Raw genomic sequence first — 19,007 nt, 5'->3', positions numbered from 1 at the left:
GAAGCGGGACTCGCTTTCCGCTCCCCCGGATAGCTACTCGGAGAAGCGAGTTTCCTCGTAGCTCCGCCGAGAGACGTCCCGTCAATAAACTCGAAGTCGATAGTTTCCCGACCGCCAGCCATGACGATTACGAGCTACCACCTTGCTGCTACGAGGATCTTCCCCCGCGTCCTACCTTCCTAATCGTGGTTAAATAACGCTACCCTGGGAGGAAAAAGAAAAATTCACCGAAACACGGAAAATAGTACCGAAGTAATATATCTCGTTGATTCAAAGGATAATCATTTAACTGAGATAAAGTCCAAGAAAATTGTCATGATTCCGAAGAAACGTTGCATCCGACTTAGTGGAGTTCATATCAGTCGAATCATTACCCTTTTGAATTTACCGAAATATTTCTTCGGTACCAGTCGGATAAACATTTCTCTGGTTAAATGATATCTTTTCTCAAGATATAAACTCGTTTAATCCGTCACACCTGACACTAATGAACATTCACCACTTGTGCGAGCGTCTCCATAGGCACTCGCCGCCAAGCGGATATGTTGGGAACTACGTTAGCTAAAATACTTAACATAAAATATAACATAAACAACCTGACCAAAACATTTTAGTTGATCGAAACCATCGCGACCGAAACGAGCCAATCGATCGGACGATCTCATTAGTCAAACGAAGTTCTTCTCTTTCTTTTTCCGCGCATCGATCGAGTTGTTACCCGGAGTGTAATAAGGTGCCCCAAGGGGGTAACTCACCTGCTCGGTCGTGTAGATCGGCACGCTCGTGGTCGGCGCTCTTCTTGGACTCGGCCCTGACGAGGCAGGAGACCTCGAAGCACGCGAGGGCGAGGGCCCAGGTGTGCCGGAGGGCGCGCATCGCTGGCGATCACCTGTGGCCGCGACGGAGAGTTCCTCATCTACCAGCCCCTCCTCACATCCTGGACCACGTCCTGGACGACGTCCTGGATGGTTCCGGCGATCATTCCGCAGCTCACGTCGTGGATCATGCCCTGATGCGTCGACAGTCGCGACCAGCGGTCATCCAGTGGAGGCCGCTCGGAGGAGTATCTCCCTCTCGCTCCCTCCCGCAGGAGGCGCCTCGCTCCCTCTTCGTCGGACTCAAAGGGGGACCGGCGATCGGATTAACCGGCGGCCGACTCGACCCCTCGACACTTTTTCCCTGCAATTCGGAAACGTCCCAGAGAGTTCGAGGTTTAACTGGATTATCGAGGATTTCAAAGGCTACGCAGAATCCGCGGGGAAAAAAGTCTAAACGACTCGTGAAATTCCCGCGATTACGGAGACCGGAGGCCGCGTTAGATGCGCCGAGGCGGACGAAACGCTGCGTTTCCTCCCCCTCTTCTCTTACAATTAGCCTCCGCTTCACCCAACCCCCTGGCGATCGGCAATTTTTATGCGAACGCCGACTCGATTAGCGGCATCGGTTTAAATCGCCGGGATGATTAATTCGGTAAGAATTACGCAATTATTCCCTCCGAATGACGACGAGGGGGGGTTAACGTTAATCAATCGTGATTATTCACTCTCCGGTGTCCCCAGGATCGGTCTCGACGGACAACCAGGAAAGTTACGATATAAAGCTCCTTCGTGACTCTTCCTACCCCGAGAAACTAGAATTCATTAACCCGAGGAAATATTTCATTGAATTAATACGAATGAAAATATTCCGTTAATTCGGGAAACAATTATTTAATCTGAAATCGACACAATTAAATCGTCGCCATTACGAAGAAACCTTGCGTCCAATTTATTCGAGTTCATTCGAGTGAAATAATTATCCTTTGAATTAACAAAGTACTTCTTTGGCACCGTACAAAGGAACGTTTCTTTGGTTTAATGTGTAGTATACATCTCCTTTCTCCTTTTCTGAGCACATTTCGATATCGGACCTGGTCGAGAGGTGGCATCGATTTCCATTGTTGTGTAATGCTCGAACATACGCCGACATGTTGCGAGCTGGCCATTGCGGCTAATGTATGCACTTCTACTGGATGATTTTACTTTTTATCATTATTTTATGGGGATGCAGGAAGCCGAGACTTTGAAATCGGACCTGGTCGAGGGATGGCGGCGCCCCTCCCCCGCTTGGGGGGCATCTTGGGCCCCCCCATAGATCGGCGCCCCTCGTCGTCGAGAGGGGAATGTCGGTGGGATTAATTGTAACGCGGTTAGAGGCGCGAGAATCGAATTATTGCGAATTACCACGACGGCAAATCCAATTCCGTTCGGTCGGTTAACCGACGGGTGCTCGGCTCTCTCCCTCTCTTTGCCTCCTTCTATATCTATCTCTCTCTCTCTCTCTCTGTTTCTCTCTCTCTCTCTCGACTAACTCGAGAAGTTAATCGAAGACTCGAGGTAAAACCGCCCCCTTCATCCGGCTCTACTTTCCCCCTCGCAAAACGCACCGAGTCCTCTTCCCGTCTTCGCCCTCAGCCGCGACCCCTTTGCGAGCGGATCCAAAAGCGGAAGTGCGGAACCGGTAGCTGCGATTAGCCGATAGGAAGGAACATAGAGAGAATCCGCGAAGATTCTCCCGCTACGAGCTCGGTTCGCACCCTACGGCGTTATATTTACTTCTGTAGCTCTGTTGTTTCATCCTAATTTTCCCCGAGAAAAATTCATCTTGAAACAATCCTAACCTAAACTTAACGAGAGAAGAGGATCGGATAGGACCTTCTCTTCCTCTTCTTACATCTCAGAGAAATCGCGCTTAAACGATCCTAACCTACACAACGAGAAAAGCAGACCTGATCGAACATTCTGCCCTTCACCCCTTCAAAAAAATTCCCTTAAAATCTAGTCGATTCTTTCGGCCCTCTTCCTCGAAAAGCTAAAATTCTCTCTTAAGCCTTCCTTCCAACCCCCACCAAAAATGCCGCCTTTGACCGAACCACCTCCCCTCCTCCCCCTAAAAAAAATTCACCCTTAACCAGTCCTGCCAACCCTAACGAGGAAACCTAGAAACCTCCACGGGCATGGTGCCCGAGGTGCAGCTCGCGGGTCCCGGCCCCCTAAAACCGTCCCTTCTTCCGGAAACTCCGCCTCGGGGAAATCGGCCGGAAGTCCCTCTTCTAAATAATCCCGAGTTTCGAGGGAGAAGAGAGAGAGAGAGCTACAGGGAGAGCGCCGGAAGTCGCGGCTGTCCGCCCGGAATCAAGGACTCCTGGGAAGCGCGGCGAAAGCCGCCGCCCCCAGCGCCACCCCCGGCCCCCCGGGGGGGGCTCTTATATTCCGATTNTTTCCCCCCCCCCCGCAAGTGAGAGAGAGAGAGCTTACGAATTTCCGCGACGACGCCCGCCAATCCCGGGCGACGCGATCGCGCAACTTCCGGGAGAGCCCCGGGAACCCCCGGAAAAGCTCCTTGGAGATGACTTTTCCAACCTCAACCCCCCCCCCATCCTCTCCCCCATCTCCCCTCGCGATACTCGCGGCGAGCTTTTCGCGAGATACCGCGAGGCCGGATTTCTCGGTGTATAGGTGGTATTCCCTACGTGAGCGGAAATCGCGAGTTCCAGAGGGACTCGCGGGATTCCCGAGGGAATGGGGGCAGGGTCCCTCCAAGGACCGTGCCTGGATGTGTCGCTCAAGAAACGACCCTCTCTCTCTCTCTCTCCCTCTCTACCTTTTCCTCTTCCATTCCACCTGGCACAATGGACTACTGAAAACAAAATGTCTATATACACGTTTAACTGTGTACACATATACATATTTCGTGGGGCTATTCCCTCGGAAATCGATGAACTCGATGTCCTTCTTTAAGAGACCGATTGCCTTTGACTTCATACGATAAAGAACAATGCGATTTGGTAACACGTGGCGCTCGAGCCCGTTTGACAATTGTGAAATTTCGGTGATATCCAACGATTTCTGATACCGATTGCCAGCTTACTTCCGCGCGACTTCGAGCATTAAAATCCATGCTTTCCTGAGTGATTAGCCCCTTGATATATTTTTGTTTTGCAATAGTCCAATACACGAGAGATGATTGTGACATATATATACATACACACTGGCACATACATATTTCATAATTCCGTAACGGAATTATACGCGGTACCATCGGCGACGCACAGCCCCGTGGAGGGACGCGTGACATAATCTCGCGGAACTCACAGTATCCTCCTCGCGTAACTCCGATAATTAGCGTCGATAGGGGGAGGGAAGAGGGGGAGGATGCAATTCTCGTGCGTCGGAATCGCTACGTTCTCCAAGCAACCGACAAACTTCCCCACCGGAAATGGAACGTTCCGCGTCGACGTATGGTTTTTAACGGCGACCGCACCCCCCTCCTCCCCCGATTCAAGAATTTATTAAACGGCGCATATTTTTACGCCCGGGGGATATGTTACTCTCTCTCTTTCCTTCTCTCTCCCTATATATATGTACATATGTATACATGTATGTGTCTATGCGCGTGTATATTTCTCTCTGTTGATGTTTACGGATCAAAGCATCCTCTGTATACTCTGGATTTTGTTCTCGAGGCAATTTTTCCATCCGGTAGTAATGAAACGTTCCGCCATCNCCCCCTCGCTTGTTCGCCATAGGGTGAGTGAGCTCTTTTTGAGAGCTTCAAAAGCGCCGCACCGCGAAAATTTTCAGCGAGTACCCCGCTCTCACCCCCGCGATGCACACTTCTCTCCATCGGTCATTTGTGGGAGTTACGTGTAGCCCCCCCCCCCCGACTGTTTTTCCACCCACGTGTTGGAGGCACGCCGAAGTCGCGAGAAAATTCGACGTTATCGTCGACGTCGGCCACGCGACCTCTCGAAAACGTTCTGGTAAAAAAATCACTGGCTCGAATTGAAGTTATCTCCGGGATGATATGCTGGATTAATCTTTTTTTTTTTTTTCATGACGCGTAATACTTCCGAAAAAAATCGCCGTTTCGAGTTCGCATAAGATCTTGATCACCGCATTTCGCGCATGAAATCTCGATCACTGAATTTTGCCTGTGAAGTCTCGATAGCGGAATTCCGTGCATGAAATCATGATTGCAGAATTTCGCGTATGAAATCTCGATCACCGAATTTTGCGTGTGAAGTCTCGATCGCGGAATTTCGTGCATGAGATCCTGATTGCCGAATTTCGCGTATGAAATCTCGATCACCGAACTTCGCGTGTAAAGTCTCGATCGCGGAATTTCGTGCATGAAATCTCGATTACCGAATTTCGCGTGTAAAGTCTCAATCGCGAAATTTCGCGCATGAAATCATGGCCGCGGAATTTCGCGCATGAAATCTCGATCGCAGAATTTCGCGCATGAAATCATGATCGCCGAATTTCGCGCGTGAAATGATCATCGCCGAATTTCGCGTGTAAAGTCTGAATCGCGAAATTTCGCGCATGAAATCCCGATTGCGGAATTTCGCGCATTAAATCTCGATCGCGGACTTTCGCGCATGAAATCTCGATGGCTGGGTTTCGCGAGACGAAATCTCGATTGGGGAAAGGTGGCAGAACTTCGGAGCACCCCTTCGTTTAGTCTACAGGTTTGCGCCCCTTCGCCAGGCGGCGGTCGTGAATCAAAATTCCCGGAGCTTAAAGCACCCTTTTAATTTGTCGGCGGGGGGCAATTCCGCGTGCCGACGTGCCAGGGCTCTCGCGCAAGCCCCGGCTGATTAATCGGCGAACGCGCGCCCGGCGTTTGAGCTTTCGAAAAGGGGTGGGCGGGAGAAAAAAAGAAAAACAAAAAACGGAAACAAAAAGAACTCGGAGAAACGCACTCGTGGCCGTACTCAGCCTCTCTCGACATGGCCGTGGAAGGCGAATTGAATCGAAACGACGTAGGGGAATGAAGAAAAAAAAATGAAATTTTTCCGAATACGGAGTGCCCGTAGTTCGACGACACTTGCCGGGATTGGTGAGAACGCGTTGCACGGTCCGACACGACACGGCACGTACCGACACCGGCACGTACCGGCACCGATCCGGCGAAACATTGCAACCTGCATTTCAAGGTACTCATGGAAGTACATCTGCCCTCCAGGTTAATGAGGCGAAATTTGAAAACCGGGCCCGAAAGTATTTACATCGAGGAGGAGAGAATTCACGGAACAAGAAAAATATTCCGTCGAATAGTATCAGAAACAAAGGAGTATCTCGTTAGTTCAAAGAACAATTATTTCGGTCGGACGAACCGAAATAAATTGCCATAATTCCGGAGAACCGTAGTGTACAATATATTCGAGTTAACTCGAGTCAAGTAATTATCCTTTGAGTTAACAAAACATTTCCTCGGTTCAGTGGAATATTTTCTTCTCAGTGTAGCACCGAAAGCGTCGGGTCAATTGCGATTCGATTAGGCCACCATTTAACGCAAGTCCGGCACTCATGAAGATAGGTCCATATCACGTTCACGTCGCACGACTCTTCTAGGGGACCCGATGACTAATAACCCCCCAGAGTATAATAATTACGTCGAAAGGGGGGAAGGCAGGGACACAGAGAATAAAAGGGAGGGACGCGTAAAGAGGTTCCAAGAGAGGCCGGGACAGGATGCAAAAGAAGAAGCCCGTGCTCCCCGAGTGGTGGCGCATTATCGGGGAAAATGGCTTGGCCGCGCAAAAAGGATTATCGTAAAGCTCCGTTCTCATGGCCGCGTTTAGCTTTAAACGAGAAAGCGGCTTCCCCCATTTTCGAATTTCCCCCTCAGAGGCACCCACAGAGGGCGGCGGGTGGACCGAAAATTTCCCGGGCTCTTTCCCCGAGGAAGAACAAATTGGGATTTCGGAGTCAAAACGTCCCTTTGGAAAAATTCCACTCGCTTTAAGGCACCCCTCCTTGAAGCGGCATTTAAACGGCGTTAATTTTAACGTCGCTCTGAGCCCGCACTATTGGCGTAACTTTAACCCTTTTACTACTGGCCGATGTCGTTAGCATTTGTGAAACGACGATATATCGTTGTCCGGTACTGAAAGGGTTAATACGACGTCAATGGAATTTAAATCTCTGCGTTGATTTCGAGAATTTAGGGAACCCTTCGATCCCACCCCTGGTGGGGATGACCAACCCCTTTCCGGAAGTAATTAATTTTATGGGCTTTTCGCGCCTTATCGGCGGAAAATTAAAGGAGGGGTGCGACTTTCCATTTTGTTTTTCTCCTTTCTTCGTTCGATTTTCCAAAGGGACAGATGCGAGCCATGGAATAAGGGAACGGTCTCTAAGTGAAGGTGCAAAGGCGACAAACAAGGAGCAAAGTTTTCCGCATTTCCTTTTTCCGGAGAGCGGTGTCGCCGGCACGTGACCGGAAACGTCTCGTCCATCTCTCGACGAGGTTTTAAGGTGGATCCGAAAGGAAACTCGCGTGAGATCCCAAACTTTTCCCCGAGTTTGCTCCCCGGACTTGAGGGCCGCGAATTCCGGGGAAAGAATTTCTCGAGGAATTCTATCTAATTCCCGGGAGGGCGCATTCCGCGCACAATTCGACGACTCGAGTCTGGAATGATAAGAGTCAAATTTTTAGTTCTCTGGAAAATCGCGCGTTTTCCTAGTTAATATCTTTAATCCCATAGAAACTCGGGGCAAGTCTGGCCTGCTCTTAGTAAAATTTCTCCTCTCTTGGAAAATCGGGCCAAGTTAACACTTCACGGAATAAAATTATTCATTACGCGGAAAAGCGCCCCCTTGGTCTGGACTGCCACAAATTGAATTTTTCGTTGCCCGGAAAATCGTGCCCTGGTTTGGTCTGCTCCTAGTAAAATTTCTCATTCCATGGAAAATCGCGTTTGGTCTGGCCAGCTCTTAATACAATTTTTCCTCGCTTGGAGAATCGCGCCAAGTTAACACATCTACGAATAAAATTGTTCTTTACGCGGAAAATCCTGCCATAGATGTGGAAAGCCACGAATGAAATTTTTCGTTACCTGGAAAATCGCATCCAGGTCCAGCCTCGTAAAATTTTTCACCCCATTGAAAATCCTGCTAGGTCCACCGTGTTCTTAGTAAAATTTTTCCTCGCTTGAAAAATTCCGCCAGATCTCGGCTGCTGCTAGCAAAATCCCTCGTTACATGGAAAATCGCGCCAAGTTAACCCTTCTACGAATAAAATTGTTCATTACGCGGAAAATCTCGCCATAGGTCTGGACCGCCGCGATTGAAACTTTCCGCCACATGGAAAATCCCGCTAAATCCGAACCGCGAGTAAAATTTTAGAATCCATGAAAAATCACCCCAGGTCTACCCCAGCACAAGTAAAATTCATTGCTAGCCACAAACCATAAATTACAATCCGTGAATCCCATCTCCTACGGTCATCCCACCCGGAACCCCGAGTAAGGCATTCACGTACTCGACGGGAAAGCTCTCCTGTACAATTAGCGCCCTTAAACTTCCGTCCGAAAAATAAAAATCAAAAGGAAAAAGAAGTGGAGAGATCTCATCTCGTTACTCCGCACTTTCGGATTCCTCCGGTAGGTACTAATGGCCACTCCTAAAGATCCGACATTCAGGGTGGGCGGTTTTCCGCGGGTCGAGGGAAACTCTTGGGCTCTTATGGTCGTTGTCATCGTCATTATCGTCGTCATCATTGTCGTCGTCGTCGTCGTAGTCGTAATCATCGTAGCTATCCTCTTCGTTATTCTCGTCGTTCTTCTCTTCGTCATCCCTGTCAACACCCTCGTCGCCATCGCCGTCGCCGTCGCCACCACAGCGTGAAAGCTCGTTTCCAAGAATTAAGCAGGCCGCGACGGTCTAGGGAAGGATTCCGATTAAGTAGATGCAAATTCTCGGATCGATCGCTCGGATGCGCATATATACCTCCCGCGTCCGGGACGACGGTAGAGCTTTTTCGTCGAGGGCGAGTAACACCCCCGGGGATACCGGGCAAGATACTTAATTTGCCTTAAGTGCTCGGCGAGCGGGAATAATCGAGGAGGCACTTTTAGAGCCGGCTCTTATAGGAGCACGCGACGCGCCCGAAGGCTTCCCGAAAGGTCCACACTCCGGCAGTCCCAGGAAGCTCCCATCGGGGATAAACCTCCGACGAAAGGTCCTGATCGTCTTCATTTTGCATATGCCGCAGTCCCGGGTCCGCCATTTCGGAGTAACTCAGAGAAACGGGAACAAATCCGGCACCTTCGTCTCCCCAGCCTCCATTCTTTCCTCTCTCTTTCATTCTCACCGCTTCGGGACACGTGTACACGTGTGTCCAATTTAATTCAATTTATTTCAATTTAATTCAATTTAATTTAATCTATTTTAGTTTAATTTTTTTTTTTAATTTTATCCTGCATTGACTATTTTAAGATTTCATGGACCTCCAATGTTACATCCATCGCTTTCTTTAAATTCAGACCTCACACTCTTTCTTACATTTTGTTTATCATCACGTAGTCCACTGTTCAGTGCTTAGAGACATAAAAATCAAAGACGAAATTAAGAGAATTCCTTATCATGCATCACTCTTTCATGCATAATTACCAAGGGTTGTATGGGAACATTTTAATATAAATAAATAAATAAATAAATAAATAAATGAATAAAATTTCCAAATGCTCGATCTACATATCGTGATTATTTTTCGCGAGCAATAAGATGGAGGCAGGACAAAGGACCAACTTTTTCTATAGGCATGTCTCCATCCCGGAAAATCATTCGAGGAATTTTATTGGCCAAAAATTGCCGGGTGTGTCGATATCGGTCCGTTCATTTCGCATGGCGAATAATAATGTGCAAGCCGGGTGTATCCTTTATGAAACTCGATCTGTGGGAGTATTTCGATTTTTCGTTTTTCACCACGTAAACATATCTTTTTTTCTCCTTCGACCATAAAACGTCCAATTTTCATTGGCAATCGTACCGTGTACCGCGACAACGCAATATCCTATCCCCGGGAGGGATTGTTTATAACAGTCACAAAGCACCTAGTGGCTCGTCAAATGGAGAGCGTCATTACAAATGGAGGACATTTAAACTCGACGTTTAATGCAGGTTGCATTTTATACACGGTCTGGTTCAACTGGAATAAAAAGAAAAGCGCGATAAAGGGGAAAATCACGTGGAAAATGAGTGTCCAGTCAGAAAGACCCTCGAGGACCCATTGAAAAATCCCGAAATTCAAGCCCCAGGAGTTATGGACTTTTTCCCATTTATTTATTTATTTTTCCCTCTTTCTTTTCGGAGAACGAGGTGCGCCTCCGTTCTTGGAACCCATTCAAGATGTCTGCGCGAGACATGAAATAAACCCCTTGCGATATAATTCACAAGTTCCATGGATTGGGCATTCCCTCATGCCGAAGCAGAATATTCCTCCGCAGGATAAAGTCGATCCTACGAGGGATGTTAAATCGGTTTTTCAGGAGGAAAAACATAGCTCGACATACGGGAATGAAATACAAAGGGAGCGTAAACAAGATTCGTATGTACGTATATCACCTCCGGAACGACATATACGGTCCAAAAATTATTTACGAAAAATTCCACACCGGTATATTAAATAAGAGATAAAATCGAATTCTCGACTTTTTCTGTGTTTCAGAACGTTTAGGTTAGGTTAGTTCAGAGAGCACCTAAATCTTATTGGGCTAGTGGGTTAACATCAATCCCAGTATTAATTCACTTACAGGTTTATACGCTTCTTTTCGGTGGACACATCACCCATCCTAGGGAAGTGTATCAGAATCGCATCTCGGCGTCCACAGGACCTCCACTAAAACCGACGACTGTTTCTGACATGCCATTACACTTCGAAATTCGCGTATCCGTGAGTGACGTCGAGTTGCATGACACGTAATAATACGTAACAGTACGTAATAAGACGTAATAAGGTGTAACAATACGTGACAACGCGTAACCATGCGTAATAATGCGTAACAATCCTCCAATCGTCCTCTACGCGTGGCAGCCAGTTGATGCGGGCCGCTCAGCGTCCCGGGACATCCCGCGTGAGTGGGAGCGAGAGAGAGCTATCGAGCGCCTCGTAGGAGCGAGAGAGAGGGCGGAGGGTAGCCCCGAGTCGCGCCAGCTACTCCGCCGAGGGAGACCGCGGCACTCGAGGCGGCGTCCACGAGTTTACCGAGGAATCTCCGCGATTTTCCCCGGCACTCCCCGCAGATAAGCCACAAGTTTTCCGAAAACCGTTCGAGGCACTTCCCGCACCGGAAATACGCGCGCGCGCACGCTTCGGAGCGACTGGCCCACGTGTACCGCGCGCGGCGGCAGTCGCGACTGTACTGAGGGCAGCGCCGGCGATCGCCACGAGGCGCGAGTCGGACGGCGCGCACGCGCACTCACGGGGCGTCTCTTTCCCGTTTTATCGCGTTTCCCGTGTTTCGCGTTCGCCTCGTATAAATATTACATCAGCGGTACGTGCACCGTATGAATGTTACATTAATGACATTATGGGATGTATAAATATTACATCAGCGGGGTATGCGTCATATGGATGTTACTGTAATGACCTGGCGATGCATAATAGAGTAATGCGGAATTTGCGGGGATTTTCGACGTTCGCCCCTATTTTTAAAATGAACCCAGGACGTCTTCTTTTTCTCCTTCCCCTTCACCCGACTGGAGTGATTATTAAATTTTCATCCACCTTCCGCTCCCTCGGCTTGCTCTCGTTATTGTTTCCGAGCGTTCTGTATAAGTAACGACGCTTAAAGGGGATACCAGTCATTCCAGATGATCCCTGAGTTGAGAATTTTCTTAAACAAAAAAAAATCATGTTTTTAAATGTATTCAACGTGAACGGGTCCTAAAAAGAGAATTTAAAAAACGTATTTTAGAGGGGTACCGGTAAGACCGAAAATTTCTGTTCTCATCCACCCACTTCCCCCCTCAACCCCTCGCCCCCTTATCCCCTATCCTCACCCTCTCGTCCTCTTCCGGGATCTGAGGCGCCCTCGAGCGGAGCGCTCAGGGCAGACCTCGTCGACGCGTGCGGGTTGGCGCAAAGGCTAATTTGTAGATGGCACAGGGCAGGAGGAGCTTGTGCACACGGATCCACCTATGTCCGCCCATGTAGAAAGTACCTCATTAGAATCCTCTGGGTGGAATTAGCCCGCGGCTCCAATTATCGCCCGATCGGTCCTCGAGGTCCGTCGAGTTGCAGCAACCGCACGCAAGTGAGGGTGGGTGGGTGGGAGGTGGGTGGTGGGTAGGAGGACGGTGACCCTCCACATCGGATATCCGGATATCCGCGTCGCGACGTCACCGGCTATTCCGCCAGCGCGTGGACGCGCCTTTTACTTTTAGCGTCGCGACGCTCCCTATCGCCGTCCCATCGCGATTCGGGCCGCTCATCCGGAAACGCTTGATACGCGCCCCGGAAACGGGGAGGCTCTTTTTACCCCCTTTATGAGTCCCCTCCCCGACCGGCCGACGAGATCGATGAGACGAAAATTGCAGAGGGGATCTAGGATATGTCATTTCGTTCTATTTTCAGGGGGAATCGAGGGTGAGGGTAAATGCGAATTAAAGATATGCACGGAAAAAATGACGTTCCCGGTTTTAGCAAAGGGCAGGATCGCTGATAAACTTTCGCTCTTACTGCGGGATTAATCCCACCGATAATGAAAATCTTAGCAATTGTACCGAATCGTTGATGTAACCATTGGAGAGGTTTATTTGGAAAAAAAGAATTGTTGCTAAGTTAGAAAATAAATTTTGGGCAACGGCTGGAGATGTATGGAATCGCTGAGAAAGAATATTGCTACTGTCAATTGAATTTCTGGTACCCCGAAGAAGCAATCGGGTTTTGGTTGTCAATCTAACTGAGATATTTCTGGAGATCAATTTTCCTAGCAATTTCACATTCGGTGATGTATGTAAAATTTCTTGTTACGACTGTGAATTCTTTTTCCGCCGGCGGTGTCGAGATAAATTTCAACCTTTGGCGTCACTGGCTGAAGATGGAAATGCATATTAAAGATATTGTGTCGAGATAGATTCGGACCTTTTGCTGTCGTAAAAGTCGCATCACGGACCGAAGATGAAACCACGACAAATGGGTTGGCCGTCCTGGGGGACAATAACCGAAGGCGGACGGATGCGATTGGTCGTCTCGAGGACGTTATCGTCGATTCCGCGGAGCGTTTCTTCCGCGAGCCCGAATCGCGGAAAAGTGGGACGTGGATAAAGTCGCGGCGTCGCGACGCCGAGAATGCGCGAACGATGGCCGCATCGATTTCCATAATTCCGCGATTCGCGTGCCGAGAGCGCCCCTTGCGGCTGCTCCGCGAGCTGCGACATGGAGGGCACCCGTTTAAGTCCTGGCATCTACTTTGTTTATGGACGCGTCTTCAACGCTTCTTTGAGATCCCTTCCTGATAAAAAAAATTGCCCTCTAGTTTTTTTCGAGGAAACGTTGCATCGAAATTGTTCGATTAAAAGTCGTCCGGTTTTTAAGCTAAAAAATGTAGTCTATGTTAAAAAGTGCATTTGAATTTCTCTAATAAACGTCGCACGACTTTATTTATACGCATCCGTCCTCGGTGTCCGGTTTATCGTCGGGACGTACCGCGAACGACGCATTCGCGACGGGTGCAGTCAATGCGACGCACCCTGCTGCAAATAGTAAGTGACGGACTGGGGACAATAACGAGTTGTTTCGCGGGCAGTGAAAATATGAGATACGTCGACGTCGCCCCGACATTGAGCCCTTCAGCTCTAACAACGTATCGTCTCGGCATGTAACCCGAGTATTAAACGGGAGTATTTTTCTGCCCTGGGGGTACATTTATTCACTGAACAGGAAAAAAGCCACTTGCATTAGAATTTGCAAACATTTTCCTGAAAACTTCGTGGAGGTCTTTCCGGAATGAAATTCATAAAAGGGTTAGAGTAACCCCCGGAGGAATTCGATGGTCTCGACCGTGGACCTCGTTGAACTACCTGTAATGAAAATCACCGAAGGGTTAGCTTAACTCAAGCAGTGCTTTTTCACTCGGGGAAGATTTTCGAACTGGCAGAAAGATCGAGAATATCCCTCCGGGTGGCTGGACATCTCTGGGAAGGGTCCCTGAGGGAAGTATGCCGAAGAGCCGAAGTATCCGCGCGATTTCCCGCTGCCGATATCGGGCATCGTTCCCGTATTGATATCTGCGACTAAGCTCTCAGGAAGAAGGATGTAGAGCCCGATTCGGTCCAGCGGCCCGAATCGGGGGCTTTATTATTATTCCGGCCCGCTCCGAGCTCATGGCGGAGTTCGATCGTCAAAGGAGGGCAGAGGGTCGATATCTCGAAACCCCCTTGAGGAGGATTCCTAAGGCTGCTGCATTTTATTGCACCTGCCTCAAGGGAGCACCGACTCGCCTTAATGACCGATCCAGGGGCGATTTATTAAAAATCCTTGAGAACTTTACCACGATCTCCGGAAAGGAGGGCACCCACTTCGTATCGGGACTAAGGGAATCGGCCAATGGCGCATAACTTTTCCGGATCGTACGTCACTCGGCACGGCACGTAAAGTGCAGCCGAGGACCCCTTTATACTTTGGAAATTGATTCCCCTGTAAGGTTGAAGAATCGCCCGCAATTTCGGAGCACAGCGCGAATGCCGGACCCCCCGTGGGACCCGCCATGTATCAGAAGTCGTCATTCGCACGTGTAGTGATTTAATGTTAAACATGGGACGGACCTCAGAGTCCATATGTAAAGTCCTCGAGGGGACTCCTGGAGAGGCGACGACGGGGGGTAGGGGTTCCTTATGTAAGAAGGGATGCAAATGTGACAACGCGTTCCACTATTTCAAGGAAGGTAAGGTAAGGTGCCGTGGATATTAGAAAATGTAACGTCAGTGTCTTAGGCTAGGTTGGGCCTTGTTCTGAGGGAATACCTCATTTTTACACATTTTTTTTTGTGACCTATCAGGGATATCTCACGGATAAAAATTTAATAATACCCATTATCAGCTGAAAAACGTGATAAGTACCTCAGAGACGGCCTCGGGAGCTCGAATCACCCTTTTGTTCATGACTTAGCCTTGATCTCTCACAAATTATGGCCTCAAGACCTCAGATCCCATTTTCATCCCCAACTTACCAATGGCATCTCATATCTGATCAAACGATCCCCATTTCGTCGCCAACGTCGCGATAAGCGTGTCGTCAATAAGGGGGTGAAAAGCGGGCCCCATCAGCAATCGCTGTCATGGCGCATGCGAGGAGTCGCGAATGCGACAATTCGAGCGGCTATTCCTGCACTCGGGGGGCGCTTTCAGCTCGCAGCGTGTAAGCTCGGTGAAATCCGAAACTCGAGGTTGACTTGGCGGGATTCGGGCTTCGCGGGGGGGAAAAGCTCGGGAGCGTACAGCCCTTTGTCTCGCCTCGTCTCGCCTCGTCTCGCCCCGTCTCTCGTCTTATTGTGACCGGGCCCCGTGAATGGCAGCCTCGCCCTGGCGTGACGATTGCATGGAAAGCGCAGTTCTCGAAGTGTCCTGGAAAAAAGTTCCGAAGCCCAGGAAAAGCTCGCCCCTCTCGGCGGAAACGGCTCGATATCGCGCGGACTCACCGCGAGAGAGGAGTCGCGCTTTTCTCTCCTCTCCTCCCCTTTTCTCCCTACAAAACCTGCGTGAAAATTGCTCGCGCCGAATTCGCGACGACTCGCTTAAGCGAGTGACTCGTCGAGGTCTCTAGAGACGGCATAAGAGCTTTTCCAGACCAACTTTAGAAACGATGAAGTCGAGATTTCACACTCGGTCGGCAAAAATTGCATTCCGCGCATCCAAGCTGGCAGATGGCTTTGCGACGCCCTTACATCAATTTTGCTCGATTGAAATCATTATCGTTAGGGTTACCTTAGATCTAGAGGGTCGGCTCGCCGAGATGAAATCACGAATAAGCCTTTCAGCCTCCTCGCAAGCTCACGTGAAAACTCCTCGCTGACGATTGTCTTAAGGTGGCACGAAAGCGTCGTATAACCAAAAGGTCTAAATATTTGTAAAACTTTTCTCCAAACTAGGTGCACCGAATAATTTGAAATATTAATCCGCGATTATGAAAGTTCTAATAAAGGTCTTGGAACTCTCGAAATTTAATTTTTCGAAGAAAAAATTTCGTATTTGTCCCGGAAGAACCATGAAAAATGTTGGTTCGAAAAATGAAATTTCGTGGATTTCAAGACCTTTGTTAGGACTTCCATAATCGTGGATTAAAGTTTCAAATAATTCGGTGCACCCTGTTTGGACAAAAGTTTCATAAATATTTTAACGTTTTGATACATACAGAACGACCCATTCACGACACCTTAAGGTTTAATTTCGATATTACGAATATCAGAATCTGAAAATTGGAATTAAAATTACCGCCTTTGGCGGAAATGTCTTATTACAGCACGGCCGGCTCGTTTATTAGGATAATTGGTAGGATCGAAATCCGGGCGTCCGTAGCGGGATTACTCGGTAAATAAAATTCCTGCAATTACGAGAACGCGACATAATGGCTCGGTCACAATTAACTCGAATTAATAGTCGATGGGGGAGAGCGCGTTGTCTCGTTTCCTCCGGCGGCCTGTTTGTTATTTCATAGCAGTGCGCTTTAAAAGCGTTACCGCTCTTCTCGGAATTGCCCCAGGGATAAAATTTGTCGAAGCTTGTCGGCGTTGCGTGATAGTCCGGTTACAATTAACCGAGGTGTCTCTTCGCTGCGTGTGCGCGCAATGAGCCACCCATGATGATCGCCTATCGAATTACCGCAAAATCCAATACCCACTTTTCCTGCACTTCGGCCGGTCGGAAATTGTTGATTTTTGCGATAGAGAGGGATTAAAGGACCCGCCTGTCGTTAGCAGTAACCGAAATACGTTTATTTAATAGTCGACGGCTCTGCCGGCGCCAGCAGGAGTGCACCGAGTGCACCGACTGCATTACCCCGATCGCTCCATTTCCAGGATTTCGCCATAATTGATGTCCTCGAAATCGTAATTCCCAGGCTCTGTCGGCCTGCTCAAAATTAGCTCCGCGCCCGGTGCTCATAAGGAATAATTTAATTCGACGATCCGGTCGAAACGAACAAATAGTTCGCAATTCACAGGATCCAGGATCCCCAGGATCTCCTGAATCCCAGGATGGGACGTCGTGCTTGAAAGTTTACGATATTTGCCGTTTTGAACACCCCCGACAGCGACCTCCACGCTGCGCGGAGGAAGTGGCTTTGTGTGCTGCACCGATGGCGCCGAGAATGCACTCCGGCGCGTTTCAAAGACAGAAAGAGCGTTGCACGGGAATAATCGCACGTGAGGATACATGGATTCCGCAAATAAAGCCCGCGATATCGGCGACAAAGGCTAATTAGGTTTACATGGGGATCGGTACACCCCGTTTTTGGTATACGCGTCCGATAATGTCCGCTCGCCCTTTGAAGCGCCGCACGTCGAAGCGAGGTAGCTACTGAACTATTGGAAAATACCTGACCCATTTGTCTCTTCTCTGGAAAAATAACTGTACACTCTGCTTTACAACGCCGCCCCGATAAACCGCGTAACTTCGTCCCCGCGATTTAATTAAAACTAACAATAAACGCAGAGGCGTCGCTCGCCAGGCGCGCTCGCCGGGTCTGAAGCTGCAGAAAAGGAGGATCAATATTTTGTCCCCGGCTTCGAGGGGATGCTGCAGGTTGCCGATGATCTCTCCCCTCGAGATAGACGACGGGAGGAGACGGAATCTCCTCGAGGAGACCCGGAAACGAGCCTTTCCCAAAGTAGATCGATAGGTACCTACAGAGGGTACCTCCGCCGGATCATCTCGAAATTCTTGTATATGTCTCCTCCTTTGTCCGCGATCTTCTGCCTCCCTTCACGTTTACTTATTTACATGGCATTCTACGGATATACTTAACATTTACATTTACTTAGAGTTACTTAAAATTACTTAGATTTATTTCTGGATGTTGCGAGGGCCGCATGGCCTCCGCGTTCAAGGTACTTCTTTGCTGGCTCCCTCCACGAAGAAGGGGTCTCCATTTTCGGGAATTAATTCTGCAGCTCCAGCTCCACCTGCTGCAGCAGGTCCGGCTCTGAGACATGGAAATGAGACAAGATATCCTGAGTATTTTTAAGAACTGAGTATTTTTAAGGCAACGCGAAAGTGGCGTCAAAGAGGTCTCGTTTATGAAATTTATCTCCGAACTGGGTGTACCGAATCGTTTCTAACTTTATAACGCGAATATGAAGGCTATAAGCAAGGTTTTGTAGCCTCATAAATTTCAATATTTTGTAAGTGTTATTGGAAATTTTTTTAAAATTTCAGATAATGAAATTCCATGGGCGTCAGGACCTTCCGTACAGCCTCCATATTCACGTTGTAAAGTTCGGAACGATTCGGTACACTCAATTCGGAGAAAAGTTTCATGAACTATCGACCCCTCGGATGGCACTTTCGCATCCCCTTAAACATGATTTAATTGTCTCTAGTCGAAGCCACTCGTTACTAGAGACATTCGTCAGCTCCGCGATTTCGGTTCTTGCAGCTCTAGCCGGCTCTTCCGCTTACAAGGAAGAAGGAAAGCGTCCTGGAAAGCGGAGAGCGCGTCTGCATCTTGCCTACTGGAAATTGGTTCCGGGAAAGGATGAAATTTAGTCGTTCGGGTTTCCTTGAGCATAAATATCAGGCGAGTGCAGCCTCCACCTTGGGATCTCCCCGGGAGCGATGCTTCTTGCCAAACCGCACTCCAAGCTTCGTTTAGTGGAGGGAACCCGAAGAGAGAGGTATACGTCTCCATTTATACGTATACATTTAAAATACCCCAACAGTGGAAGAAGTACTCATCCTTAAATAACCACCGAGCTCGGCCTGGGGGATTTATAAATCCCGCAACATTTTTCCAGGGGGAAAAAAAAAATAGCGAGCAGGGAAGGAAGAGCGAAGAGCATCTCCGTCTTGGCTATCGGAAATGCGAAGGGGGTGGGCGAAATTCAGTCGCCCGGGTTTTCTGGGCATAAATACGAGGCAAAAAGGAGGTTCCACCGTGCGACTCGCTCCAGGGCGGCAATCTGCAGCCCGACGTCACTCCTGAGAGAGGAGGCGCGGTCGAGCGAGGGGGAGGAAGCGAGA

General features: G+C 48.9%; 2 protein-coding genes across 2 annotated transcripts in view; both read right to left on the bottom strand.

The window, feature by feature from the left end:
- Nucleotides 1–892, bottom strand: part of LOC105697235 (hemicentin-1) — a 115,701-nt gene extending 114,809 nt beyond the window's left edge. The window contains exon 1 of the mRNA XM_012420369.1: nt 756–892. Coding sequence (XP_012275792.1) covers nt 756–876 — 121 coding nt within the window. The 5' untranslated portion in view covers nt 877–892. The remainder of the gene's footprint in view (nt 1–755) is intronic.
- Nucleotides 893–16,792: 15,900 nt separating this feature from the next.
- The window catches only part of LOC105697345 (neural cell adhesion molecule 2), an 81,373-nt gene continuing 79,158 nt past the window's right edge, over nt 16,793–19,007 (bottom strand). Inside the window, exon 12 of the mRNA XM_012420591.1 lies at nt 16,793–17,970. Coding sequence (XP_012276014.1) covers nt 17,927–17,970 — 44 coding nt within the window. The 3' untranslated portion in view covers nt 16,793–17,926. The remainder of the gene's footprint in view (nt 17,971–19,007) is intronic.

Source organism: Orussus abietinus, unplaced genomic scaffold (genome assembly GCF_000612105.2).
Source record: "Orussus abietinus isolate OABI.00-Male unplaced genomic scaffold, Oabi_2.0 scaffold110, whole genome shotgun sequence".
In the NCBI taxonomy this organism is placed as follows: Eukaryota; Metazoa; Arthropoda; class Insecta; order Hymenoptera; family Orussidae; genus Orussus; species Orussus abietinus.
Note: the sequence above shows the minus strand (reverse complement) of the source record. Positions and strands in the feature narration are given on the sequence as shown.